Genomic DNA, 27,614 nt, shown 5'->3' with positions numbered 1-27,614 from the left:
GAAGTGGGGCCAGGGAATGGGCACCAGCTGGACGGAGGCAGCCCCACCACCATGCCTCATGCCTCACCTTCCCCCAGATGCAGGGAAAGCCAGAGCGCCAACCAAACCTCTGGTCCTTAAAGTACTGAGCTAGACATCCAACTCTGTCCTGGGGGGTCAGGGAAGGGCGCTCCATCTACACACACACACACACACACACACACACACACACACACACCCTCGAGAATGCTGTGTGTCCTGCACACATGCATCTGATGCCCCATCAGGGCCTGGGGAGGCTCCTGGATTCCCAAACCGAGGACAGCTGGGTGCCAGCCCCTGCGGGCCCTCCCCAATGAGAAAGGCTTCAAGTAGGGGGTCAGTGATGGAGGAGGAGGAGGAGTCTGTGACCTCCGGGCCTGCCTAGCCTAGCTAAGTTTGCAGAGGGTCATGCCTGGAGGTCTGAAACCCCAGCTGAAGAATTCGGCTGCAGCATATGAGGAAAACATCTGCCGAGGGATGGAGGGAACCCTATCACACTGGGGAAATCCTGGATCTTTGAAAAGTTCTGCTGTGTGTCTGTTGTTGAATCAACAAACACCTATTAAGTGCCTACTCTGTGCCAGGCACTGCACACGCACAGACACAAATGCAACAGCCCCTGCCCTCAAGGGGCTTATGTTCTCCTGGGAGAGGTAACAGGTTCACATCCATAGGAACGTCTACAGAATATAAAATAACTTCAAGGCACGGGCCACCCCAGCAGCAGGGCACTATTCAGCTGACACCTCTGCTTTAAAGGAGTTTTCCTTTGGAAACTAGGAATGTTTTGGCCAGAGAAAGAGGGAAAGGGAGAGGGAGAAAGGAATAAACCAGCACACCTACTATGTGCCAGGCACTGTGCTATCAGCGCTTTACAAATATGATCTCACTTGATCCTCACCACAACCCTGGAAGGAAGAAGCCGTTAGCAGGCCCATTTTACGAGTGAGGAAGAGAGAGGGTAATTCACCTGCCCAGGGTCACACGCTAGCAAGTGTCTGAGGCCACATTTGAATCCAAGTCTTTCTGACTCCCGGCTGAGCGCTCCATGCCCAAGTATCTGACAGGCTGTCATGTGGTCAGACTTGCTATTGGGCACTGAAGGGCGGGGAAGGCAGAGCTGCAGAACTGGGCTTCACGGCAGTGGAAAATCTTCCTTACAAAAGTAGCCCCAAAGGGAGTGGGGGACGGGCTCCCAATGCAGGGAGGCCCCCGCCCTCCAGGACTTTCAGAAAAGGCCAGATGACTTCCTGGCAATCAGAGCCAAGTGGGAATTCTTTCCAAAAATGGATTGGACAAAGAAAACACATGTATAATTGACATCATATAGCTAGCCTTCTCCATGGGGGGGAGGGAGGGACAGAATTTAGAACTCAAAATTTTAAAAGAAAGAACTGTTTAAAATAAATAACAAATTAGAACATCCATACTTTTTAAAAATTTAAATATATAAAGTAAAATGTTAAAAATGGATTAGACAAACAGCCCCTGAGGTCTCTGCCTCTCAGTTATACCAGAAGGCCACCAGGAGCTCTGCACATCTGTGCTGGGACAGGCGGGAAGCTGAGCCCACCTCACGAAGCTGTCGTAGCTTTGCACACTCTGAAGCACCATCTAAGTGAGGACTGCTAATAGTATTAAAAACGAATTCATGAAACCAATATTGAATGTGTTCATTTATAACAAATTAATAATAAATGAATTCTCTTTCCCAATAGGACACATGTGGCATCCTGATCTACATTTTCAATGATTCTGTTATTTGGCTTCAGCTCAGATTTGCGAGCGAGCAGAAAAATAGTGAATTATGTATCATCTTGGCACTTCATATGCTCAACCAACATATTAACATGTTGCCTTTGTTATGGCTACTGGAGCGTGTTCATAGCATGTTCATCAGCATACATCTATGTGCTGAGGCTTCTAGCAGTAGCCTGGGTTTCACTGAACCCCAAGAAGCATGGAGAATGGGGAGAAGGGAAAGAGAGGGAGCAGGCCAGGGAGACAGTCTGGAAACAAGTCAGCTCCAATGGCAGTATCCAGTAACAAGATGGCGGCGGGGGGAGGGAGAAGAGCATAGAGTGGCCACTGATTCATCAGGGATATCTAAATGGGGAGTGTCCTAGGGAGCTGACTGCTTTTCACTATATACTATTTTGACTTAGCCAGACTTCTACTTGCCTTCCAAAATCCAAATATTCCAAAGACAATCTCCTTAACACAAAGTCTGGCAAGGTTCCACCTAGCCACAGCTGAATTCAGAACTGTGACAAAAACAGACAGATGACTCACCATCGCCGTCTTCCCCATAGGCCAGAAAAGGAGGTATGGTGATGATCCGTTTTTCCCCCACACACATCCCCAGGAGGCCTTTGTCCATCCCAGGGATCAGCCAGCCGATCCCCACATAGGTGTCGTAAGTTTTCATCCGATTGTGGCTATCAAACAAAACAATGGTCCATTAGTCACAGGACCCCACACTTTTGTGAGTATCTGCTCCCAAGTCATCAATCAGTATTCCTGAAGAAGTTTATGAAAAAACCGATCAATCAAAGAACAAGTATTTATAAAATGCACATTGCTAAGCCTTGGGGTTACCAAAGCAAAAACCACCTGACCCTCAACTGAGAGCTAGTATTCATTGTATCAGGGGAGATACTGTGCTTATTTAAGTATGTACAAAAGAAATACATCTGTATTCCAAAGAGATCATAAAAAAGAGAAAAGGACCCACATGTACAAAAATATTTATAGCAGCTCTTTTTGTGGTGGCCAAGAACTGGAAATTGAGGCGATGCCCATCAATTGGGGAAAGGCTGAACAAGTTATGGTGCATGAATGTAGTGGAATACTCTTGTGCCATAAGAAATGATGAGCAGGACGCTCTCAGAAAAACCTGGAAAGATTTGCATGGGCTGATGCTGTGTGAAGTGAGCAGAACCAGAACACTGTAGACAGTAACAGCAATATTACACGATGAACAATTGTGAGTCACTTGGCTCTTCTCAGTCACACAATGATCAAGACAATTCCAAAGGGCTCACAATGAAAAATGCTACCCACATTCAGAGAAAGAATTGATGAACTCTGAATGCAGAATGCAACAGACTTTTTTCACTTTCTTTATGTTTGTTGCCTTTATTTTTTGGTACATAGCTAATATGAAAGTATGTTTTGCATGACTTCACATGTATAATTGATGTATAGCTTGCTCTCAAGGAGTGGGGGAGGAGCTGGAGAGAATTCAGAACTCAACATTTTTAAAAAATGAATGTCAAAAATTAAAAATAAATGAGCAAATAAATAAATACTTGGATGAATTAATGAACAAATATAATGACACTGGAAGAAGTGAGCCCTGGATTTTCCCAAAATCAGCTCTCACAGTCCTGCTAGCAAAATCGCCTAGGGATAACATGGGCGGGAATAACCTGAGAGCTAAGGGGCGGGGGCTCATTCTCTAGCTTAACCCCAGCCAACGCCATGGGAGCCTATTAACACTGCCCCTAAGTCACCATGTTCTCCTTGCTCACCTCCCCTCTGGAACAACGCTGCAAAAACAAACATAAATCAAGAGTGGTTCAGTGTTAAAGGCACTGAAGCCACCGCGGCAAAAGGACGGCTGCTTCACAGGTAAAGTTATCCCACAGATGTTTTGCAATCTCCTCACTGACAACAAACAAAATTCCATCACCACGCCACAGACAGTTCTGGGAAACACAGCCTCAGAGCTGGAGCGGGGGCTCATTGTACAGAAGAGGAGACTGAGGCCCAAGAGGGGACATGACTTGTCCCAAGTTGTAGAACCAAGATGTAAATCTGGGGCCTTGGACTCCAAATCCACACCAAACTCAACATTACAAGTTTAAATAACTTATATTTTGATAAAATAGAGAAATACACATTTTAGTGAAATTAGGATAAAGACGAGACATCTGCTCAGGGTCCCCTTCTGAACTGATCTGCAAACCTAACAGTCCCTTTGTTTTCGTCCACATGCAACCACACGGGGCTGTTTGTGAGGGTCAAAGGACTCTTTATAAAAAGCATTAGCACAGAGGCAGGGAGGTACAGGTGATGGGGTGCCAGGTCTTTAGTCGGAAAGACCTGGGTTCAAATTTGTGAGGTCCCAACAATTCTCTTTACCTCCCAGTGCCCCTAAGCAACTTGCAGGGAGGGAACCCCCACACATGCTGACAAACCACAGACCGCGAATGCCCCACCTGTCACAAGGCAACATGAGGCTACACAACGGTTACTCCTTGCTCATACCTGGGCCTGGCCAATTTCCTTTTCTGATTCTACATTTCCTGGAGCAAATAATTTTGAAGGAATAAAAATGCAGAGAAGCACAGCTGCAATCTGGAAGGGTGGGTGCCATCCCAAAGAGCAGGGTGCAAGTCCTGCTCTGCTCTGACATCCCGGCTGTGTGACCGTGGGGAAGGGTCGTCCCCTCCCGACTCCCCTGCACTCTGGGTTACTCTGCTGCTCTGTGCCAGTGGAGGGAGCTCCCCTTCCTGATGAAACGGAAAGGCCCACAGCAAGGACACAAATAAAGAGAGTTGTAAGCACAGGTTCATCTCGGCCCGTGTCACTCTGCATCAGTCTCTCTTTCCTTACAGTCTTCATTTGGTCATTTTTAGGGCGCTCTCTTCTTCCGTTCCATTAACGCACCACAATTTATTCAGCCCTTCCTCAGCTGCTAGGCCCGAGGCCCAGGCCAAGTGGCTATGAACAAAGAGGCCGTGAAGATTCCCAGGGAGACCCACTGAGGCAGTACCAGGGGGTCACTGAGCTGGAGGTGACGAGCAAGCCAGCGCCCATCTGTAGCCACCAATGAGGCAGCAGCCCCCAAAATGAATTCTACCTCCGGGAGGGAAGCGGCAGCTTTTGCCAATTTGATGGAGATAAGGTACTACCTCATGGTTTTCCTGATTAGGATTTTTCTGAATTATTATAGATCTGAATAGATTCTCACATAGTGATCCAGAGTTTTCGTTACTCTTTAGAAATGGTGCGATTTTCTTTGAGCCCTCATCTTCCCTGGGCCTTCAGAGACCCAGGACCCTGCTGCTCTAGCCCCTAACCGGCGCTGGTTTCCCCATAAGAACATAAGCTCCTTGAGGAGCTATCTAGCTTTCTGTGAATAGTTCACACACAGTACAACAAAGGCCTGGAAATCAGCAAATGCTTAACAAACGTGTTTTCATTCATTCATTTCTCCACTTCGGAGCACACGTTACTCTTACATATCTCTATCAGTCCCTTCCCAATTCTGGCCCATGAGAGATCACATAGGTAGTGCTGGATCCGACCTCCAAAATGTAGTACAACCCATTCATTTTACAGATATGGAAACTGAGGTCCAGGGTTAGGTAGCTTGCCCCAAATCGAATAAGTAAAAGTCAGAGACAGGACTCAAACAAAGTTCTTTGATTAGAAAACAAAAACTCTAACCTTTGTTCTCAAATGTCAATTTTTAAAGACACTGCTTTTTTTAAATGCAAAATCCTTTTTCTTCATATAATCAAACCCACTGATTTTGTGTTCCTGCCTCATATCCCCCGGTCTGTCCCATGCAGCTTACAGGATTCTTTTCTGGTCATTGTACTCCTGAAGTTTGACAATAACCTGCCTTTAGGACAGCTGAAATCAAAGCTTTCACTTTCTCAAGGTTCTATGAATTCTCTCTCGTAAACTGGTGTTTGTTTTGAATAACTGAAAAACTAAGAGATGTACTGCTCGTATTCTTTTCTCTTTCTAAGTTTCCCAAGATGTTATGAATCCTCAGGCAGAGCATCTCAACTTATCCTCCACCTGTCACTTGTCTCTACGTGGTTTCCGACACTGTAGTTGAGCTACCTTCTGAGCTTGTCTCTTACTTCCTTGACATTTATAGTTTCGTTCTCGGCTTTGAGGTCTGCGGTTGACTGCTCCCATCGACATTTTCAGATTTACCATTGCCTTTCATATTAGTCAGTTTTCCCCCAAAATTCTCCCTTTCCCAATTTGTAAGTTCAAGTCTTTCTGGGAATTTCTAAACTGCTGTGAATTCTTCCTTCATCTCCTCCCCTGATTTCCTCCTCTGAGCTAACCCTTTCCTAAATGCTCTAACATGTCCTTTGGTCACTCTGGGATATCTCTCAGGATGGAGCCTGCCGTGGTTCTTTTTTCCATCTGACATGAAAGATTCAAGAAAGTGAGGCAGTTGTACAGACTGATTCAGGTTAAGAGCCTCCCAGCGGCTGCTCTGTTGTCGAAAGAAGCAAAGAGCAGGTAGAAAGTCGAGCAGGTCCGTGGTTCCCTGACCTCACAGCCAAAAGCAGCCCTTACCTGGAGTCGAAAAGAGTCCCATCCAAGAACGTGCCGTTGTAGTGGTATCTTACAAAATCGGACACCTGGATTGTCCGAGAACAATTAGCCGGCTTGAAGTAAGTATGAACTTGAACTTGGTCTTCAGAATTCCAGAGGTCCATCAAAAGGACGTCAAAGTGCAGCACAGAGTCAGGGGGGACGACGTCGGCTAGAAATGCAAAATAAGGAGAAACTGAGCCTGCCACCCAGCCGCTCCCGCTCATAAACCTCCAAGAACCAGACAAAAAATCAAAGTCTGTTTAAATCATTCACACATCATTCCAAAGAAAAGGACATTGGAAAAGCTAGTCAGATTGCTTGGCTCCTTCTTCTAGATGAGTTGAAATGACTGGACAGAACAGAATAACTGGTTAGGAGGCCCTATTAGTCTCCATGTGGGGATGTGGCACAGTGGATAGAGCGCCAGGCTTACAGTCAGGTAGACTCATCATCCTGAATTCAAATCTGGCCTCAGACACTTACTAGCTGCGTGATTCTGGGCAAGTCACTTCACCCTGGTTGCCTCAGTTCCCTCATCTATAAAATGAGCTGGGGAAGGAAATGGCAAACCACACCAGTATCTCTGCCAAGAAAACCCCAAATAGGGTCATGGAGAGTCACACGTGACTGTAAAACAAGGGAAAGAGAACACGAAGGGGAACACAAGCCCGCAGACCCCCACCTACACCCTGAAGAGTGATTAGGGACAGTGAGTGTGCACGTGCATGGGTCTGGGCCCCGGGCCAGGGTCGGAGCTCTGTCCTCCCTGCTCTCCAAAGGACACTCTTTTGGGTGGTCACTAGAGTGCGGGGACCCAATCTGAGAGCCCTAACAGAGTGGGCCTGTCGCCCCCTCTCCACAGGACTCATCTGATCCATACCAAACAAGACCCACCTCCGGGCTAACCCCGGGCCTCCTGGGACACGCGGCACAAACGATTCAAACAGGTTCACAATCATGCCTTTGCGCTGGCCATGTCACACACCTCCTGCACTTGTCCCTCACTCCACCTCTTTCCTGCCTCCAAACACTATTTTCTACATGAAGCTTTCCTGATTCAGCTTCAGCATCCTCCCTCCTCACTTACTTTGTCTTCAATTATTCTGTACTGATATACAGAGATATAGATTCTTTTGACATTTACTCTGTCTATGCTTCTATATGTACGTGGTGCCTCTCCCTTAGAATGTAAGTTCCTTGAGGGAAGAGACCATTTTTGCTACTAATTTGGGTAGGGGCCTATTTAACGACTGTCTCTGTATGCCCAGGCACACATACATAGGAGGTGCTTAATAAATGCCTTTGGGGGGTTTGATCAGATCTCCTAAGGGCCTACCCCTGCCCAAGGGGCTTTAATGTTTTTCAGTCATGACCACAAATCATTTCTGAGCCATACTCACGGACGCCTTCGCTCCCATAGGCGAGCTGGGGAGGAATTTTCACAAATCTCCTCTCGTTCACACACATGCCAACCAGGGCTTTGTCCATCCCGGCGATCAGCTGACCTTTCCCCACAAACACGTTGAAGGTAGAGCCCCGATCATAACTGCACAAGAGGAGAAAGGGAAGTGTCAGCAAACAGCAAACAGTTCCTCAGGGCAGACAAACCAACCCAGAGCCATACACCTCAAGGAGCGCTGATGGAGGTGATTCCAGGGACGGACTGTCCTTGGTGCTCCCTTGAGAGGAGATGCCTCTGCCACCGCCTAGCCGTGTGAGCTGACACAGGTCATTTTAACTCTTGGAGTCTCAGTGCCTTCATCAGTCCCTCGGTGCTCATCCCTCAGGGGAGATGACACATGTATAAAAGCATCTCATAAACCTTGTACAGGAGACAGAGCTCTGGACTCAAGAGTCAGGAAAGGCAACAGAGAGTTACTAAAGATCATTGAACAGGACACGAACAAGGTGAGATCTACACCATGGGAAGATTCCATTGGCTGCTGTTCAGAGAGGGGGCTGGAAGCAAGTGGACTAATCAGACCATCGTTAACAGTCGAGGTCACGGGGATGAGAGCCTGATCTAGAACGTGGTGGACCAGAGGGAAGGGAGATGTGAGAGGTATTGGGGGAGGAGAATCAGCAAATCTTGGCAACTGATTGGCTATGGGGGGCGAGGAAGAGAGAAGGGTCTCAGACTCATCTGAGATTGCAAACCTGGATGACTACAGGGACAGCAGTGGCCTCAAAAGAGGAAAGCTTGGAGGAAGGGCAAGTTTACTGGGGGAGACCATGAGTTCCACAGTGAATATGTGTCTTTGAAATGACCAAGAGACATTCAGGTGGAGAAATCAAGCAAGTAGTTAGTGAGGCAGACCCAGAGCTCAAGATAGATCACTGGGTTGAAAATCTAGACATAGGGATCGTGAGCCATAAGGATTAGCTAAGATCACCAAGAAAAGGAGTGTAGGAAAAGAAGAGAAGAGAGCTGAGGGCAGAGCTTTGAGAGACAGAGAAGCCAATGGGAGGAAAGCCAGAGGACGGCAGGATCACAGAAGTCAGGAGAGAGCAGAGCATGCAGAAGGGAGCGGTCACCAACGTCAAAGTCACAGGGAGGCCGAGGAGGACGAGGCCTGAGAAAAGGTCACTGTTTCTGTGGCTGACACGTCACTAGGGAGTGGAAAGTGTTTAGTTGCCTGGTGAGATCAGAAATCCAACTGCCAGGGGTCAGGTGAGTGGGAGGCCATCTTCCCTGACCTCGCTACAGCCTGTAACACTGCTGATCACTCCTCCGCCTGGATCCTTTGCCCTCCTTTGACGTGCAGGGCAATGGTCTCTAGCTCCCTACCTCTCTGCCCATTCCTCCTCATTATCAGCCCCTATGTACATCAGCTTTTTCTGACTCTCACGATAACCCTGTGAGGGAGCTGCCATTTTGATCTTCATGTTACAAATGAAGACAGTGAAGCTGAGAAAGATAGAGTGCCACAGATCATACCACCAGGAAGTGTCTTCGTTGGGGTTCAATTCAGTTCTTCCTGATCCAAAGTTCATCTCTTTGCTATCTCCATTCTCACCCGGGCTAATCACAGCACCTCCTGACTGGTCTCCCTGACTCACGTCTCTTCCCTCCCTCTCCAGTCCATCCTCCATTCAGCCACCCAGGTCAGCCACCCTTAAGCCACGGTCTGACCAAGTCACCCCCTTATGCAATAAACTCCAAGGGCCCTATTACCTCTAAGATCAAATACAAAACCCTCTGTTTGTCTCATAAAGCATTTTGTAACTTGGACCCTTCCTACCTTTCCTTACTTCTGACACCTTACTCTGCCCCCACCCACACCCCAGAATTTGGCTTCTTGTGAACAAGCACTATAAGAATCAATGTCTCTCTCTCTCCCTCTCTCCCTCAACCTAGCACAGCACTTGGTACATAGGAGGGGCTCAGTAAAGGCTTGCTGAATTGAAGAGATGGCATGCTTATCAAATTGGAGCAGGCTCAGAATCAGGGGCATCTCCCCTCTGATCGGAGGGCAGACTACCAAACTCCTCCCGATGCCTTCCTTCATAGCGGGCAGAAGCTGACTCAGCTCACTCCACTGTGCATCTGCTGCCCTGCCTGGTTCCAACTCCATGAAACAAGATGGTCCCACACCAGGTACCCCTGGTGTCCTCCCCCCCACCCTCCTGTCTCCTTTTGTGTGCTGTCTCCCCCCACAGAGTGTAAGTTCCATGAGGGCAGAGGCTGTCTTTCGTTTTATTAACTGTATCCCTAGCACATAGCACAATGCCTGGCACACGATAGGTGCTTAATAAACGTTTATTGGACTGAACAACACCACAAAGGTCTTCAAGTATGTGAAGGGATATGCTGTGGAAGAGAGATTCATTAGTCATGTTCTGCTTGGCCCAGAGGGCAGAACTCAGGACAATGGAGGGCTATTGTACAGAGGTAGATTTGAGTCCCATGGGAGGGAAAACTCCCTAAAAATTCAATCTGAGAAGGCAGTGGGTCTCCCCAAACACCCCAAACGTCTCTGAGTGGAGACTGGGAGACCATCTGTCTGTGCTAGTATGCTGCACAGTTATGCACCAGGCCCAAAGTCGCATCCTTTCTGACTCTGAATCTGAACGTCCGCCCTCCACTTCTCTTACTCTCTCTTTCTTTGAATTCTCGATGCCCGAGCCCACGAGATGAGGCAAGCACCCCCGCTTGCAGGGAGCTTCTCTGCTCAGGACAATTCTAAGTCAGCCCCATCCACACAGTGGGGTCCAAAAGGCCCACAGCCTGTGCTTCTCGAACATCAGCTACAAGCATATCCCCAGCTGCCCCCAAGTTTGAGCCAGCCAATTCTATTAATAGAGACCGAGCCATGCATCAGTCTTTCCCCAGATGTAACACGTGTGAAGATGGCTGCGATTCTCGTGCTAGGAAATCATGGACAAACGTGCTTTTCCTCCCAGTTCCCACTGCCAGGGGCCTGCGGCATCAGGGATGACGTCACTGCTGCACGGGAAGCCGGTGGAGAGAGAGGCTGGGGCTCAGCCTTCCTCTGTTTCCTGGCTGTCTCCCAAGGCTCCTCAGCCAGCCCGAGAGCAAAGGGCTCAAAATTAAAAAGGTCTCCTGTGTGAAAAACGACTCGAGAGTGGAGATAAATGCATGCGAACACACCCACACCTAGAACATTCAGGGTATGAGTTACTGGTGCCCTAAGATTGGGTGCTGGAGGAGGACTTGCAGAGGGTGAAATTGAGGTCTGCAGAATCTCATAAGCCAAAAGGAAGGGGAGAAGAGAACAAGCATTTCTAAGTGCCTGCTGTGTGCACCGGCTGCTTTGTTTAAAAAACAAACCAAAAAACCCTGAGGCAGAGAGAGGTTGGGGGACTTATCCAGGGTCACCTAGCTAACCAGTGTCTGGGGTCCTAGGTGACCCCAAGTCTTCCCAAAGCCAAGGGGCCCTGGAAGTCAGTCCATCCAACCCATTCACGCCTCAACAACACATCCAACAAGAGGCCATCTGGCTTTGACCAAGGATCTCCAGAGAGGGCTGCTCCACCCTCGGCCTCTGCCCAACCAGCCGTCACATTGCTGGAAAGCTCTGTTGATTGTGAGGTTCTCTCAGACATCAGGCCGACTGAGGCCCAGAAGAACAGCTCTAATCATCTGTCCACGTGACTGCCCTTCAGAGACCAGAAGAGAGTTACCATCAACCAATAAATATTTATTAAGGCCTAGGAGTGCCAGACATCACAGCCCCTTTCATGCTGTTCTTCTCCAGGATAAACCTCCCCCATTTTTGGTCTCACGACCCCGTGCCATCCCGCTTGGGAGTGTCCTTCCTAACACGTGGCGCTTCGAGCAGGAGACGCACAACACTGCAGACCGGTGGGACTATGCCCATGCTCTGGTTAAGAAGCCTTTCTTAATTCAGGACACCTTAGAGTAGAAGGGATTAAGGGAGAAGAAGAAACAAACCCATCCTGCCTCACAGTCTCCCGCATCACAGCAGCTCTCTCCAAGGCTGTTATCAGACCTCGGCCCCAGCCTGAAGCTCAAGCTGCATTTAATTCCCCAAATGAGGTCAGGCGCCATGCCTCGCCTGTCTCTGCAGCCACAGGGACGTGGCAGCCAGCAGAGGTACCCTCCGTCACTTGGCACCAGGCCATGCGTGTCCCTGGTGAAATTCTGGGGGCCCAGGGACAAAACTCCAATCCTCACTGGTCTGGTTTCAATCAAACATCAAACTCTTACTAAGCACCTACTGTGTGCCAGGCACTGGGCTAAGCACTGCAGTTAAAAAGACAAAAGAAAATGTTCTTGTCCTCAAGGAGCAAGAGAGAAAATGTTCATCTACAGGAAAGGCAGAAGCAGCTGGGCGGGGTAGGCAGAAGGCAGTGCTTGGGGTGAGTTCTGCAGTTAAATCTCTAGTTGGAGACCACATCAAGCCAACAGCCAACTCAAGCATGGCGTTCTGACCCTGAAGCAGAACCCAGCCCTTGGCTTGGCTCCAAAGATTCTCACGACTCCTTGTCTCTCTAGGATCCAATGTGACCTAGGTCTCTTAAGATCACTGGGAAGGAAGGACATGAGGGAGGGAGGGAAGGAGGAAGGAAGGGAGGAAGGGAGGAAGGGAGGAAGGGAGGGAGGGAGGGAGGGAGAGAGGGAGGGAGGAAGGGAGGGAGGAAGGACATGAGAGAGGCAGCGACAGAGGGAGGAAGGAAAAGAGGAAGGGAAGGAGGGAGGATTTATTAAGCACCTACTAAAAGCCAGACACTGTGATAAGCACTTCACAAAACCTCTCCCATTTGATCCTCACCATGACCCTGGAGGCTGAGGTGCCATTATCCTCCCCATTCCACAGTTTAGTGACTTGCTCAGGGTCCCCAAGCAATCAAGCGTCTAAGGCCACATTTGAACTCGTCTCTCCTTGCCCAGACCTAGCACTCACTGAGCCCCTCAGGGGCTGCCTTCTCAGACCAGGCAGGGTGACACAGTAAAACTCTGGGCCTGGAGTCAAGAAGCCCCAGGCTCACATTAGACCCTGGACACTTGGTGACTGTGTAACTCTGAACAAGTCACTTCACCCTCTCACTCTGTTTTCTCATCTGTAAAATGGGGACAAAAAAAAAAAGCAGCCCCTTCACAGGGTGGTTGTAAGGATTCACTGAGTGACTGGATATTGATTGTTACTATTCCTTGGCAAGGATAAAGTCTCAGGAAGAAATGAGAAAAATGGTGGACAGGGTTATCTCTCCTGCGACGTTCCTTCCCTTTTGGTGCCTCTCAGCTCTGCCGCGGACGATGCCCCAGTGAGGCCCCAGGTCCAGCCCCAGTGGGCCGAGAGCTGCTGTAATAACTACCGGGACAAACAAGGCCTCCTTATTCCCCAGACAGGAAGCCTCTCTCCAAACACCGAGTTATTTCAGCCGCTTCTGAGCTCTACATTCCACACAAACTGGACTCCTGACCAGCTAGAGACTCCATCGCCACACAGACTGACCCTGAGGCCTGGGATCCTTAGCCCTCCTCACCTCCACCTCCCAGGACCTTTTCCTCCTCCTCCTCAGCTCAGCTCCCACTCCTCCGTGATTCCCCCTCCCCTTGTCCTCCCCACCCCCTCCTCGATTTTCCTTCCTTTAAGGAAAGGCCTGTGTGGAAGTTGTCATAATGGTCCAGGAAAAACTATATTTATCTCCTGACACATTATGTCCTTCTAGCAAAATGGACGCTCCTGGAAGGCAGGGCCTCTTTCAGTTCTTGGTATTCCAGAGTGCCCAGTACAGAGTAATATGTGCTTAAATGTTTATGGAATTGAAAGGGAAAGAATAACAGAGAGAGGAAATGCCATTTTACCTCCCCAAAGGTATCAGAGCCAGAAATGAGAAGTGCGGCTGGGAGAGACTTGGTGAATGTGTCTGGGCAGAGGCAGAAGGCTTTGTACTCCAAATGAAATTACACTGTTATTTTTATTTAACTAGCTGCTACAGAGCTGACTGTCAATTCCCTTTACACAACACCTAATTTCAAAATGACCAATCAGCTGAGCATAATGCTGACTACAAAAAAAATGGAAAAAAAATCAATAAAAATACTTAGTTACCATCAATATTCGACAACCAACCAACCAAACAAATGAACAAAAGCCCAACCTAAGAGGCCTCCTAGAAAAGTCATTAGTAGCAGAATCCTGAAAACACTCGTTTGAAACATATCATTTTGGAGGGGGGGTGTCCCGAAAACTCCCCCCACCAACGCAGACCACCAACTCATTGATAACATAAAACTTAGCCAGTTTCCTAGGGCCCAGAAAGTTTAATCAAAAGCCCCCAGGGGCAGACCTGGTATGTCTGAGTGGAGGTCACGTAATCAGTCATAAGCATTTAATAGGCTCCTCATACATGGCGGGCACTGTGCAAGGCAATAGAGTTAAAAAACAAAAATAAAACAGTCCCTGCTCTCCAAGAGCTTATATTCTATTAGAGGAGAGACCACACACTCAGGTGGGCAGAGAGAGCATTAATCAAAGGTAGTTATGGAGGGAAGGTTTCCCACCTCCAAGACTGGCCCTCAATCCACCAGGCCGGCCCGCCCGGACTCTCCAAAACATAAGGAGCCTTTGTACAAGCGGAATCTCACCTCCGACCACACAGCTGACTCCCATCATCAGAGAGTTGGCCAACGAGGTTACTGGAAGAGCATTTCTCCTTATCCTAAAATTAACTCATGCAAAAAAGAAAAAGTCTTCTTTAGTGGATTGTAAATGGATTAACAGACAAGTACATGAGGCTTTTCATGGCAGTCAGCTCCTGGTGACAGCTGGGCTACCCTGCCCTGAAATCACTGCCTTTTCTTTTTTTTTTTAAACATTTCAAAATTACTACTAAGGCAGAAAAGCATTATTACATATAAATTTTAATGGAAATGAGCAAGACTGAAATCAGTCAAAGGATAAATTAATATTTACAGTTCCCACAGGCTCAGTATTGTATCAGATTTTGCTATTTCCCTCCTACATATGGAAAACTTGATCTGCTTACTATTCTGCAGAGACAAATGACCAGTGCTTGGATCAGCAGTAATTTTATAGCAAGAATTCAGTGAATCCTTGAACTTGAACAAAAATGCTATTTTCTCAAAGATCTTACCACTCACTTTGTGACTGTCCTAATCTATAACCAGCTTCCAAGATTAAAAAACCAAGCAGTAATTCACAGAACGTTCTCTGATGCCCATAGCTTGATCCTGAAGATGTCCCTTATTTACAAGCCAGCAATTCCTCCTCACCTTCATTTTCTCTGCACTGCCGGTCTTAAAGGTTTCCACCCATTTTATCAAATGCACTCGTTTTTATCAGAACCGAATTAAATGAGAATGCCAAGTATTTCCTAAACTTAAAGAAATCCTCTCTCTCTCTATGCACACACACAGTCTACATGGTATATATGTATAGACACACACATATAGTACTACATATGAGTATATATATTATATAGCTATATGCACATGTCCACATACATATGCATACATACATATGTATACACGTGTTTCACACATACATATTATATGTATACATTAAAACGTGTGTGTGTGTGTGTGTGTAAAACAACTTAATGGGGGGGGGGGGTTTCTACAGTTGCAGGAAGAGAGATCAGAAAAGGCAATGCTGATGCTGAGGCTTGAAGACAACCAGGGCTTTGGGGGAGGAAGAACTTTGCACACACGGAGGGCGGCTGTTGCTCCCCATCGTGCCGGGGCTATGTTCCCCACATCAGCCCATGAGGTCCTTATTTTAAGTTGGTTTGCACCTGCCCACACCCAGCAGAGTCTCTGAAAGAAACCCTTGACAAGAGGTTCTTAAGTCACACGAACGAACATACAATTGGGGGCATCACAGGAAAGACATGAGGAGGCCACAGAAGGTGTCCCAATGGGCAGGAGGAGGGGAGAGGGGACAGAAAGACCTGTAAGGAAGAGATTCCAAGAGTCTGACCTAGGGCAGAAACCACGACAAGGGAGAGGGGATGAATGTGGCCAATAACATGGAGAAGAAAAACCAGGACACAACTTGCTTTGGCTGCAGGTATTGAAGGAGGAGAAAGTCTAAAGCTTTCTAACATGGCGATGAGGAGAACAGGGACCCGCCCACAGAAAAGAGTCCAGTCGGGAGCAGGAGCAAGCTTCAGGGGACAAATACCGAGCTTCCTCTTGCACCTGTGGGGCATTCAGGTATCTGAGGTCTGAGGGCTGGGTCTTCCAGCTTGGCCCCGAGGCACCGGGTTCATCTTGGGGGAATTCTGCACTTTTATTCAATCTAACACCTACTATGCGCCAGATGCTGTGCCTGCCCTCAAGGAACTTGTATGGCAGGGAAACAGATCTGATGAGAGAATCTGAGAAGCGAGAGAGAGCTCACAATTGGGGAAAGGGATTGTCAGGAAAGGCTTGAAGCTGTGGGAAAGGAGTCCAAACATGCAAGAGACAAATGGACGACGGAATGCCAAGTTCAGGAAACAGCCAAAGGCCCAGTTTGGCTAAAAACTGAGAGGGGAATAATGTGAACTAAGTCTGGAAGGAGAGGTGAGAGCCAGATCGTAAAGAGTTTTAAATACCAGAATGAAGGGTTTGCTTTTTTTCTTTGAAAGGCAATGAAAGGTCAAAGAAGATTTCTGAGCAAGGAATTAATGACGTGGTAAGAACAATATTTTAGGAAGACAAATCTGCCAATTAAGAAAAATGGCTTCCATCAAAGAAACCAAAAGCAGGGAGGCCAATTAGGAGGCTGATCATTCAGTCATGAAACAAGCATGGCATGTCTTCACCCCCCAGAAAGTGCCAAGCACTGGAGATAGACATTACACACACACACACACACACACACACACACACACACTCTCTCTCTCTCTCTCTCACTCTCTCTTTCTCTCTCTCTCTCCCCCCAGCAAAAGAGCCTCTACTTTCACGGATCTGGAATCTTCCTGGGGAAAACTGGAACCCAGGTGGTAAATACGAGAGTATTGAGGCATTAAGGGTCTGGGGGTTTGGGTGTATGAGTGAGGAGGACAACAGCCTTGGCAGCTGAGTGGCCATGGGGAGGGGAAGAGAGGTATGAGTCTTAAGTTATGAATCTGGCAGTTTCCACAACAGAAATATCACCATTTGGCAAGAGATTCTGAATCGAGCTCCCTAGATAGGGTGGAGAAGACAATAAATTCCATTCTGGACATGTCAAGTTCAAAATGCCTGTGAGACATCCAGGTGCAGATTTCCAGTCAGCAGACACTAGTTAAGAGAAGTTAGCTGCAGTTGAACACAGAAATCTGGGAGTGGAGATGATAAGTATATTAAATTAATAAATGCTCTTCCTTTCTGAAAAGGAAGCCTCCATACAGGCCCTCTCATGCAAAGAGTGACCACATAAGGTTCTTGGCTACTTCCTAACAATCTGAGCCGTCCAAAAACAGAAAGGGCCTTCTCAATAGGGGCTAGGTCATGGGGGTGGGGAACCTGCGGCCTCGAGGCCACCTACGGTCTTCTAGGTCCTTGGGTGCGGCCTTCTGACTGAGTCCAAGTTTTACAGAACAAATCCTTTTATTAAGGGGATGTGGCCTTGAGGCGGCAGGTTCTCCAGCCCTGGAGGATCTCTCTCGGCTTGAAGACTTCCAAGGGGTCTCGAAGATCACTTGGTCCTGTGCTGTTGATACTTTTTATAGTCAAGGCTCCCAACATATAGTAGGCACTTAATTAGTGCATATTTATTCATCAGATTAACAATAAACATGTAGATGGCATGGATAACCACTTGTCAGGTGTGTGGTCGTAAGGTTTCAGGTGTGGCCTGGACCGAGATACCTTCCACCTCTGAAATTTGGTGATTCTGTTTAGACTAGAGCAAAATAGTAAAGGTAGAGAGGTCCGGACAGAAACCGCATGGCTTCTGAACAGAGCTCCAGTTAAAGGTAAAGACGAAGATAATCCTCAAGACTTTTCTCTAAAAGTCTGCAGGATCCATTTAAGACATCGGAAGACCAGTAGCTGGGGAAAAGCCATCACCCAAACTCTGGCCCCACTCAGGTGCCAAGACCCCTCCACCTCACCATCGCAGACCTCAAAGGGGGTGGGAGGGAGGGAACAACTGCCCATCCCTTCTGCCACTTACTGAAGCCTGCTCAGGGCAGCATGGGAAGCCTGGTGAAGTATATTCAAGGTTTTTTTTGAAACCTGAAATCACCAATACCCCAGAGCAGAGCCAATCAATAACTTAAAAAATTCTTCTGGGAAATGATTATGTTCCTGCACACTGGCTATATTTCAATGCACAATTAGCTTCTTTCTTCCATGCCAGAGCAAAGCCCATGTTAGCAGCCAAAAAAAAAAAGGAAAAAAGAAAAGAAAAAAAAAGAGGAGAAACTCTATATCCCTACTCTAAAACTTTCTCTAAGTACTAATGGCTAGGATGAAAGAAGAAGGAAGCCCAAAAAGCTGCCCTACCACCTGGAGCCCCCTGACCTCCCCTGCAGAAGCTCCTTAAGGACAGGACCAATCTTGGTTTTCCTTTTTTTGTCTCATCTCCCCTGGCTGTCAGTGGGCACTCCAAGGATCATTCCCATCTTAACAATGAGGAGATTGGGCTAAAGGGTGACAGAGGAGGATCACTGATCAGTGCCGTTTCTGGCATGCAGTAGGTGCTTAATACTCTGCATGATTGTTAATTGGATTAATAAGAAGTGCCCAGATGGCACCGTCGTCAAGTCTGCAGATGACTCCAAGCTGGAGGGATGGCCAACCAGGGGCTGACAGAGTCAAGACCCAAGTCGTCCGCACAGGCCGAAACACTGGGCTGAGTCTAATCAGATGAAATTCAGAGGCCTCCCCAAGTGCAGAGGTTGGCTCTTAGTGAACGGGCAAGCTCGGTCCAGGTCAGTCCTGGGACACCAGGCCTGGACATGGCGCCCCAGGGACCAGAGCTGGAACCCAGACTCCCGCTGGAAGTTCGCTGACCAGAGCCCACGAGGCCAGGGAGAGGAGCTGGCTCTCCGGGCAGGCTGGTCATGAGCATCAACTCAGCTAAAGACTAGTTCGGGAGCAGGGCAAGTGCTAATTATTCTGGTCCCACTAAACCCCTGAGTGACCGCTGCCTGTCTGCCTCACGGGTCCCTTCTCCGTCAGGGCACATCTGGGAAGGCCTGAGACGCTAAGATGGAGACAGCCTCCAAGAGAGGGAACCCAAATTGTGCAAAGTCCAAGCTCCAGGAGCAACGACTTTAGGAACCGGGCTGCGTACCTCGGAGGTACCGAAGACCGAAGGGCAGGACACCTGGGCATCCCGGGGAGCACAGGGAGGACATTGCGGAGAGGCCCATTTGGACTTGAGGCAAGCTGCTCTCCAGCCCAGGTCTCTTGGGGAGTTGGACGGCTAGAGCTCTTGAGTACATGAAGTTAGAAGGAGAATCCCTTTACAATTCTAGGGGCTGGGCTTGTTATGTAGCTGACGTCTGGGGCAGGATTTGAATCCAAGGCCCTCCAGACTCAACTGGATCCAAAAAGCATTCATTCATTAAACACCTTCTAGGCGCACAGCGAAGAGCGAGGGAGGGAGCGCAGAGACAAAGACAATTGCGAGTCTCTCCCCCGGGGCGGGTCGGGGAGAGGCCCGCCCTTCCCCTGCCCAGGACGTCCGAAGGAAACCAAGGAGGCCGGGGAGAAGCACGCCGGGCGCTCTCCGGGCCCACGTCGGGGGGCCGTGGCTGGGGGTGGGCGGCCCCGCGGGCTGCGCGGAGGGCTCTCTCCCCTTCCCCCTGCTCTCCCTCCCTACCTGGAGTCGAACTTGCGGCCGTCGGGGAAGGTGCCCACGTAGTGGTAGCGCACGAAGTCCCCGGCGCGCACGGTCCGCGGGCACTGCTCGGGCACGGAGCGCCGCTCCACCTGGAGCTCGGGGCCCAGGCCCGGCGCCGCCCGGCCCGCCACGCCGAGCAGCAGCAGGGGCAGCAGCAGCGAGGGCGGGGGCGCGGACGGCGGGGGCCGGGCGGCGCGTGGTAGCGCCGCCATGCAGCCCCCGACGGTGCCCAGCTGGGGCGAGAAGCGGGGCGGGGGGCCCGGTAGGGGGGTACGGCCCGGTCCAGGCGCGGGCTCCGGCCGCAGACTTTGCAAACGTGGAGAGAACTTCCCGGGCCTGCGCCTCCGCCTCCCCCGGCCCGGCCCGGCCCCCTCTCTCCTCCCCAGGGCGGGCCGCGCGGGGCGGGTCTTGGCCGGCCCGGGGCCTGGGAGGGGATCCCGGCGGGCCGGCCCTCCCCTCCGCCCAGCCGGCTTGAGAAGGGGCGTGGGAAAAGGCGGGCGGGGGGCCGGCCCCTGGCCCGGCTGCTTCGAGACCCCCGCCACGTGGCGTGGCGGGCAGCTGCGGGGAGGAGCCGTCGGTGGCGGCCCCGGCCCCGGGAGACCCGCACACGGCCAGCTCTAGACTAGCTTGCATTCCCCAAACCACCCAGGAGCGCACGGCACCGGCTGTCCAGCCCCCGGCGTCCTGGACGGCACGTGTGAGCGTGGGGCCAGGCCAGGGAAAGTGACCGAGCCAGGGGCACACAGGGTCACACCGTCTGAGCCAGCGCTCTTGCTTTGCACTGCCCAGAGGACCCCAGACCCAGAGCTGGAAGAGACCCCAGGAGCCAGAGTCTAGAGAGGGACGGACACTCGCCCGAGATCAGCTCCCCCGGACCGGCATATCTACTAGCTGCCTCGGCTGCTTAACATTCCCTGACTTCATTGATGGATAAGGACAATAGTAGTAACTGTTCTCTGTGTAGCCCTTTGCAATTAAGAAACATGAATGCCCTATGTCCTCAGGCCAGGCCACCTAGAAGTGCTTCTGGAGCAGGAGCTTCTGCGGGAGAGCAGCGCTCCTTCGATCCCTATTTAGCCCCAAAGGGCAGGGACTGGGAGATGCAAGGCTTCCCCAGGATGTGAGCTGTCCCGAAGTGGGCCGGGAAGCCACCTGAGGCAGCCCATCCCCCAGCTCCTTCCGGAGGGCTTCCGTCCAAGGCTGGCGCCCCCATGCTCTGGAAGATTCTAGTGGCGGTTCCTTTTCCTGTCTGGGTGAAGCTAGCTGGCCACTAGGACCTGTGCAGTCCCCAAGTTCGTCGATTCTGAAGCAGCCCTTGTAACTATCCACTCCCACTCAACAAGCATTTATTAAGCATCTACCACGGGGTCTAGTAAGTTGGAAATGTTCTGCTTACTCCCTACACACCTGAAGTGTGCTTCACCTTCAGAAACCAATGCAGGTTGTATGGAAATCTCTACAATGCCCTTCTTCATCCTTTTGGTACTTCCCATGAGGAAAATGGCCCCAGAGTGGCTGGGAGAGTCATTTAGGAGGCCCTGGAGCACTTGTTCCAGGGTTGAAGAACCATGATTGATTTGTTCAGGATTTTCATTGCAATTACCCCATACAGTAGGTTTTGCAAGTATTATTGCACCCATTTTTACAGATGAAGAAACTGAAGCTTGGAAAGGAAGTGACACCCAAAGCCAAGATCCAGGGATCACAGATTATACATTGCAAGTATTACTGGCCCCTTTTCAAAGCTGAGTAAACAGAATAAAAAGGGTAAGTGACTTGCCCAAAGTCATACAACTGAGTAAGATTTCTCTTAAGTTCTTCCTGGCTCCAAGCCCCATACCCTACCATATATAGAAGATGAGACAACCTGATGCTTGCTGGCTGGATGCACCCAGAACAGTTTCATCTGGGAACAGGCATTTGAGAAACCTCACTGTTTGTGCCTCTGCTTGAAACCTTCTCCAAGAAAGGAGTGAACATTCCTGGGGGGGGGGGGGTGTCCCTGTTTTATGGGCTGGCTAAATATTAATGCTTAGATCAGGCCTCTGGAGCTGCTCAAGGGAGGCCTCTTGTTCCCAAAGAGCCATAAAGGAGGCATTTTGCTTTAAGAATCCATTGGTTTTTAAAGTCAACAAATAATCTGCCCTGTGGGCTCTTGTATCCACTACTCCTTTCCATCAATAGTGTGACTGTGAGGGTGTGGGCCGCTGTAGGAGGAGGGGAGCATCTAGGAAACACTAAAACCTTGGGATCCAGAAGAGTGATGGAAAAGGACTGTGCCCAAAGAAACAAAGAATACAGAAAAAAGGGAAGACTTATATGAACTGATCCAAGGTCAAGAAATCAAGTCAACAAGCATTTATTAAGCACTTACTATGAGCCGGGCACCCTGCTAAGCATAGTGGCAAGCATTTATATAATGCTTCAAAGTTTGCAAAGTGCTTCATAAGTATTATCTCATTTTATCCTCACAACAACCCTGGGAGGTAGGTGCTATTATTATTCCCATTTTACAGATGAAGAAACTGAGGCAGACAAAGATTAAATAACTTCTCCATCACAGCTAGTAAGTATCCAATAAAACCCAGCAGGTATAGCTGGAAAGAAAAGCCCCATGCAAAGTAACTACAGAAGCTTTAAAGTATTTGGAAGTCAGTCTACTGAAACACACCCAAGTACTGTATAAACCTCTCTTTGCAGAAATATAGACCTAAAAATAAGAGAAATATTAATTGCTCGTGGGTAGGTCAAGACATTGGGTATATGTTCAGGCAGGACTAGCACCTCTGTTGTGAGGGCTTGCCCAGCCCTTTCCGGGGCTGCTCATGTACCTGTAGTGTCCACCTTTCACCTAACTCACCCGCGGCTCCAGGGAGCACGTGCTTCAGCCACACTCTGGTAAAACCATCTCCAGAGACTGGCTAAAAAGCCTCAAGCCTGTTGATGAGTTAGGGGGGTGTCTACCTCCAAGAATGTGAAGACTTCCCCCAGCAAAATGGGTGGATGAGGACAGTGTGTTCCAACAGCCGCGAAGTCAGCTGAAGCCGGTGCTGTGGAGCACTTAGAGCTCAATCAGACATTGAAGACGCCAAGGTCATCCTCCACATCCCAGGACTTTTGTCCTGCCACTGGATTTCAGTGACTCCGGAAGAAAGAATGAGGCTGACAACTTTGTGCAACTCTGTCTCACTGAAATCCAATCCATGCCCAGGTCAAGACATGGCCCCATGATGTCATTGGTCCTCTTCAAAAACAAAGGACGAACAACAAACCAGTAACTGAGACTAGACAGGTCCCACCCTAGCTACGGCCATTTAAACTGCCTCTAAACTAATAGATACAAAGAAAGGCTTTAAAAAAAGCCCCTGCTCTCTAGGAACTGCTGGTGTACTGGAAGATATGATTCTAGTGCCTTACCCACTCTGATTATCTAAGATGTATGCTATCCATAACTTGTTTGTACAGAGCTGTTTGCGTGCTGTCCCCTCCTCCACTAGACTGTGAGCTCATTGAGGGAAAAACCTTTTTTTGGGGGGAGGGAGGGGCTTTCTTCGTACACCCAGCACTTAGCACAGTGCCTGGCACATGGTAGGTGCTTAATAAATGTTTTGTTTTAAAACTGACTACAGAGCTTTTTTATGCTCATCTTGTCCACAAGAAAAGATGTTGGGACCCAAAAACCAGTCAGTAAGGGTCTGATGTCAATTTAGAGGGACCAGTTCTTAGCCCTGATGTTGAATAATGTATTTGTCAAAGACTTGGATAAAGGCATAAATAAACAGCAAATTCATCAGATCTACAGATGATTAAAAAGGGGTAGTTGACATGTTGTATAATACAGTCATGACCCAACAGGTCTCGATGGGTAGGCCCATGGGCAGGCCTCTACAGATAGGGATAGAAATTGGAAGGGGGAGGTAGTGCCTTCCTCTGTAAATTCTCATACAAAGTCTGAATGACCACAGGTGTGTTGTAGAAGGGATTTCTGTTTGGATAGGTTTACGACAGGAAGCCTCTGAGCTCCCTTCCAACTCTGATATTCTGTGATTTAGACGCCTCTCCGAAGGACAAGACCAATGCTAACTGAAGACTCTCTTCTTTCCCCGATCCTCCATCTCAAAAAACTGCTCTTCTGTTCTGCCCTACTTTGCTTCTCCAGGATCCACCAATTACCACCTTGAACTGATGAACTCAATTAATGTTTTCCCTGAACATCAATCAGTTTGGTTGAAGAAAAGGTCCCAGATCCAGCTACAATTTCAAGCAGAATTTGAAAACAGGAAAAAATAGAAAATAATCACCAGACTGTTGATAGCGCTCACAGGTTGTCTGTGAAAAGGCTGTCTGGAGCAGAGTCCCCTTTGGCAGCTTGGTGAAGCCCAGGGAAGGAACCCTTCTCAGGGAGCGCACTTCCCTGGAACTGTTAAAAGCAGGGACTATGTGAAATTTGCAAGCAAGTACACCCATCTCTCTCTCTCTCTCTTTCTCTCTCCCTTTCTGGAGAGTAAAAAATTTTACTGCTCTTTAGGGAAGGGAAGGGAATGATTTCACCCACTAGAGAAATGAAACCTTCAAATTCTTGGACAAAATGATATGGCTATATCCCTGCCCCCCACAAAAAAAAGATTCTTTAATTTTTAACCTTTAACCTTTAATCTACATTAAGAATGCATTTTAGGGGCAGCTAGGTGGCGCAGTGGATAGAGCACCGGCCCTGAATTCAGGAGGACCTGAGTTCAAATTCGGCCTGAGACACATAACACTTACTAGCTGTGTGACCCTGGGCAAGTCACTTAACCCCACTGCCTAGCCAAAAAAAAAAAAAAAGAATGCATTTTAGATTTTTGGCTGTATGACCAAATGTTGTTACCAATGAAAGTATTTGTTTCCTGTGTTTTCTGTGAGTCTGTGTTGATATCTGTTCAGTAGAACAATGTGTAGTAGTTTACAGGAAACTGAAACCAGTTTAAAAGTTTTGTATTTGGTGATTCCAAAAGTGGAAAAATTCTTAAAAAGCAGTATTGTAGTTTTAAGTTTCCAGAAGCTAAACCTTGTGTAGTACCTAAGAACCACCTAACAGGTATTATATTGTTCTCTTAAATATTCTCATTTAAATTACCTTGAGCAAAGGCTTTGAAAGCAATATCAAATACATTTAAGAAAAAAATGACAACATTTAATTTTCCGAGTTGGGTTTACCACAATACAGTGAGCTTCTCTAAATCATTTACCAGAATTTAATTCTCTAAGTAAATTAGAAACAAAGTCATCAGGTCTGTATTCCAAAGAAATCAAAGGAAAAGGACAAAAATATTTATAGCAGCTGTTGTTTGGTGGCAAAGTATTGGAAATTGAGGGGAAGTCCATCAATTGGGGAATAGCTGAACAAGTTGTGGTATATGATTGTGATAGAATACTATTGTGCTATAAGAAATGGCAAGCAGGATAGTTTCAGAAAAATCTGGGAAGACTTGCATGAACTGATGCAAAGTGAAATGAGTAGAACCAGGAAAACATTGTACACAGTAACAGCAATATTTTATGATGATCAACTGTGAATGACTTCGCTATTCTCAGTAATACAATGATCCGAGACAATTCTGAAGGACTCATGATGAAAAATACTGTCCACCTCCAGAGACAGAACTGATGAATTCTGAATACGGATGGAAGCAGACTTTTTTTTTTAACTTTATTTTTCTTGTTGTTGTTTTTTGGTCTGTGTTTTCTTTCTCAGCATGGCTAATATGGAAATATGTTTTGCATGACTTCACATGTATAATGTATATCAAATTGTTTACCTTCTCAAGGAGGGAGGAGGGTAAGGAGGATCGAGAAATGTTAAAAATTGTTATTACATGTAATTAGATTATATATATTTAAAGTCACCCAAGGAATTAGGCTAGAATCATGATGCAAGTTTGGAAATAAGAACGCAGAATGTCAGAGTTTTACTGGGTAAAATAAAAAACTGCCACTAAACCTGAAAGGCTCAGCCCTGATCACTTAAAAGCAAAGCTTTACAATGAATTTGAGATGTATGAGGAAATTGGACTAATTTACAAAAATGATTCAATGGAGTAAAAGGAAACTAGATTTGAAAATGGGTTGAAATCAGTGACGTACAAGGTAAAAAAAATAACTATTAGAAAGAAAGTGAAATACTGAATCAACATAGAGTAATGAAAAGTGTGATTTGAACAGCTTAATGAGAGCTTATTAGTTAGGAGAAAAGAAGATATTGAAAAGGAATTAAAGCCAGCCTAGAGTGACAGTGTAGAAATGAAGCTTAATTAAAAGGCAATCAGAAGTATGTAAAGGTCCTCTTAAATTTTTTAATGAAATTCAATTTTGATTCCCCAACAGCAGAGAACACAAAACTCGTGACTTTTCACTCAGAGTCATTATAGGGCCACGATCTTTGCCAGACATCAGAATCTCCAGCAGGAGTCAAAAGCCCAGGGTTTAGGTTTTATGTCCATGATTTCATATATTTTAGTGTTATTTCTATAGTTTCTGACATTGTGAATGTGGAAAATACTGTATATAGTGCTGTCGAGTTTTGGAATGCCACCAAATAGTGTGATGCAGTTTTATTATTCTAATGATGGTTAGCTCCTCTTTTGATCTGAACGCTGTGATTTTAAAACTTTTAGTTATTACTTATTTGCCTAGAAAATATAGTGCTCTTCTGATTAATGGGTGTTTTAGATATTAAAAGGTATATACTCTGTACTGCCAAAAACTTCTTTTGGATTTATTTATTTATTGCTAGGCAATGGGATTAAGTGACTTTCCCAGGGTCACACAGCTAGTAAGTGTTAGGTATCTGAATCCGCATTTGAACTCAGGTCCTCCTGAACTCGGGGCCATTGCTCTATCCACTGCGCCACCTAGCTGCCCCCTTCTTTCGGATTTATAAACAGCACAGCAGACTGGTTATTGAAAATGAAAAGTTCTTATGCCCAAAGGGTTATAAAATTGTGCATACCCTTTGACCCAGCAATAGCACTTCTATGGCTGTATCCCAAAGAGATCATAAAAAAGGGAAAAGGACCCACAAGTACAAAAATATTTATAGCAGCTCTTTTTGTGGTGGCAAAGAATTGGAAATTGAGGGGATGCCCATCAATTGGGGAATGGCTGAACAAGTTGTGATATATGAATGTAATGGAATACTATTGTTCCATAAGAAATGATAAGTATTGTTATAAGTATAAGATACTGTTCCATAAGAAATGATAAGGCCCTCAAAGTCTGCTGAGCAAAGATCTTCATTAGATCCCACATGATGAGCACCTCAGCTCAACCTTGTAACAACAGATTCAAGATTTTCCTTTTTGTCCTAGGGAGTGATACACACTACATTAAGCGAGCCAGGCTAACTGGCTCCCCAGTACCTCTCTGATTCTGAGTCAACAGCAGCCTTCTCACTCTAAAAGATATCTCCCCATCCCCATCTTCCCTCCCCCATCTAAATGGGAAATGTCCCATCTAAAGAACTATCCCAGCCAGCCATGCTTGCCCTTCTAAAGGTTCTACCTGGCTCTGGTTATCTCGACTGTGGCCTAGGTGAGTGCCGGAATGAACATCGATATTGTGCAGCCTCAATTTGGTTACAGTCCAAAAGGAGTGTGGGGGAGGGGAGAAAGGGGTGGAACTGCAGAGGAAGAGAGGACCTTTCAGAAATATACTGAGTGACCAAAACATCAACCTTGTTTTCCCTCGGGGAGGGGCTATCTAGCTAATTAGTTGTAAGCACCACCAACCAGGACTGGAGCATGCAGGTGACACACCATCCAATAACAGGAACCTAAGTGATCAGCTTTCCCACACCCAGAATGCTGCCGATCGCCTGGGTATTCCAGGGGGCCTAGAAAACTGTATAAACCATGACTGAGGCTGCTATGAAGGAACAGTCCTCCTTGGTGCCCTACTACACTTACTTTCCTTTCAGTTTATTTT

The 27,614-nt window shown here is 47.7% G+C and overlaps 1 protein-coding gene across 2 annotated transcripts in view; it reads right to left on the bottom strand.

Moving 5' to 3' along the window:
- Positions 1–19,883, bottom strand: part of FKBP9 (FKBP prolyl isomerase 9) — a 33,584-nt gene extending 13,701 nt beyond the window's left edge. For both annotated transcript variants that reach the window (XM_027863902.1, XM_027863903.1), the window contains exons 1-4: positions 19,629–19,883; positions 7,776–7,921; positions 6,355–6,544; positions 2,314–2,459 (exon numbers count right to left, since the gene is read on the bottom strand). In XM_027863902.1, coding sequence (XP_027719703.1) covers positions 2,314–2,459; positions 6,355–6,544; positions 7,776–7,921; positions 19,629–19,861 — 715 coding nt within the window. In that variant the 5' untranslated portion in view covers positions 19,862–19,883. The remainder of the gene's footprint in view (positions 1–2,313; positions 2,460–6,354; positions 6,545–7,775; positions 7,922–19,628) is intronic.
- Between the last annotated feature and the right edge of the window lie 7,731 nt (positions 19,884–27,614).

The sequence above is a fragment of the Vombatus ursinus genome, unplaced genomic scaffold, assembly GCF_900497805.2.
Source record: "Vombatus ursinus unplaced genomic scaffold, bare-nosed wombat genome assembly UNPS02014773.1, whole genome shotgun sequence".
NCBI classification, from domain to species: domain Eukaryota; kingdom Metazoa; phylum Chordata; class Mammalia; order Diprotodontia; family Vombatidae; genus Vombatus; species Vombatus ursinus.
The sequence above is the reverse complement of the archived record's forward strand: the minus strand, read 5'-3'. Positions and strand labels throughout refer to the sequence as shown.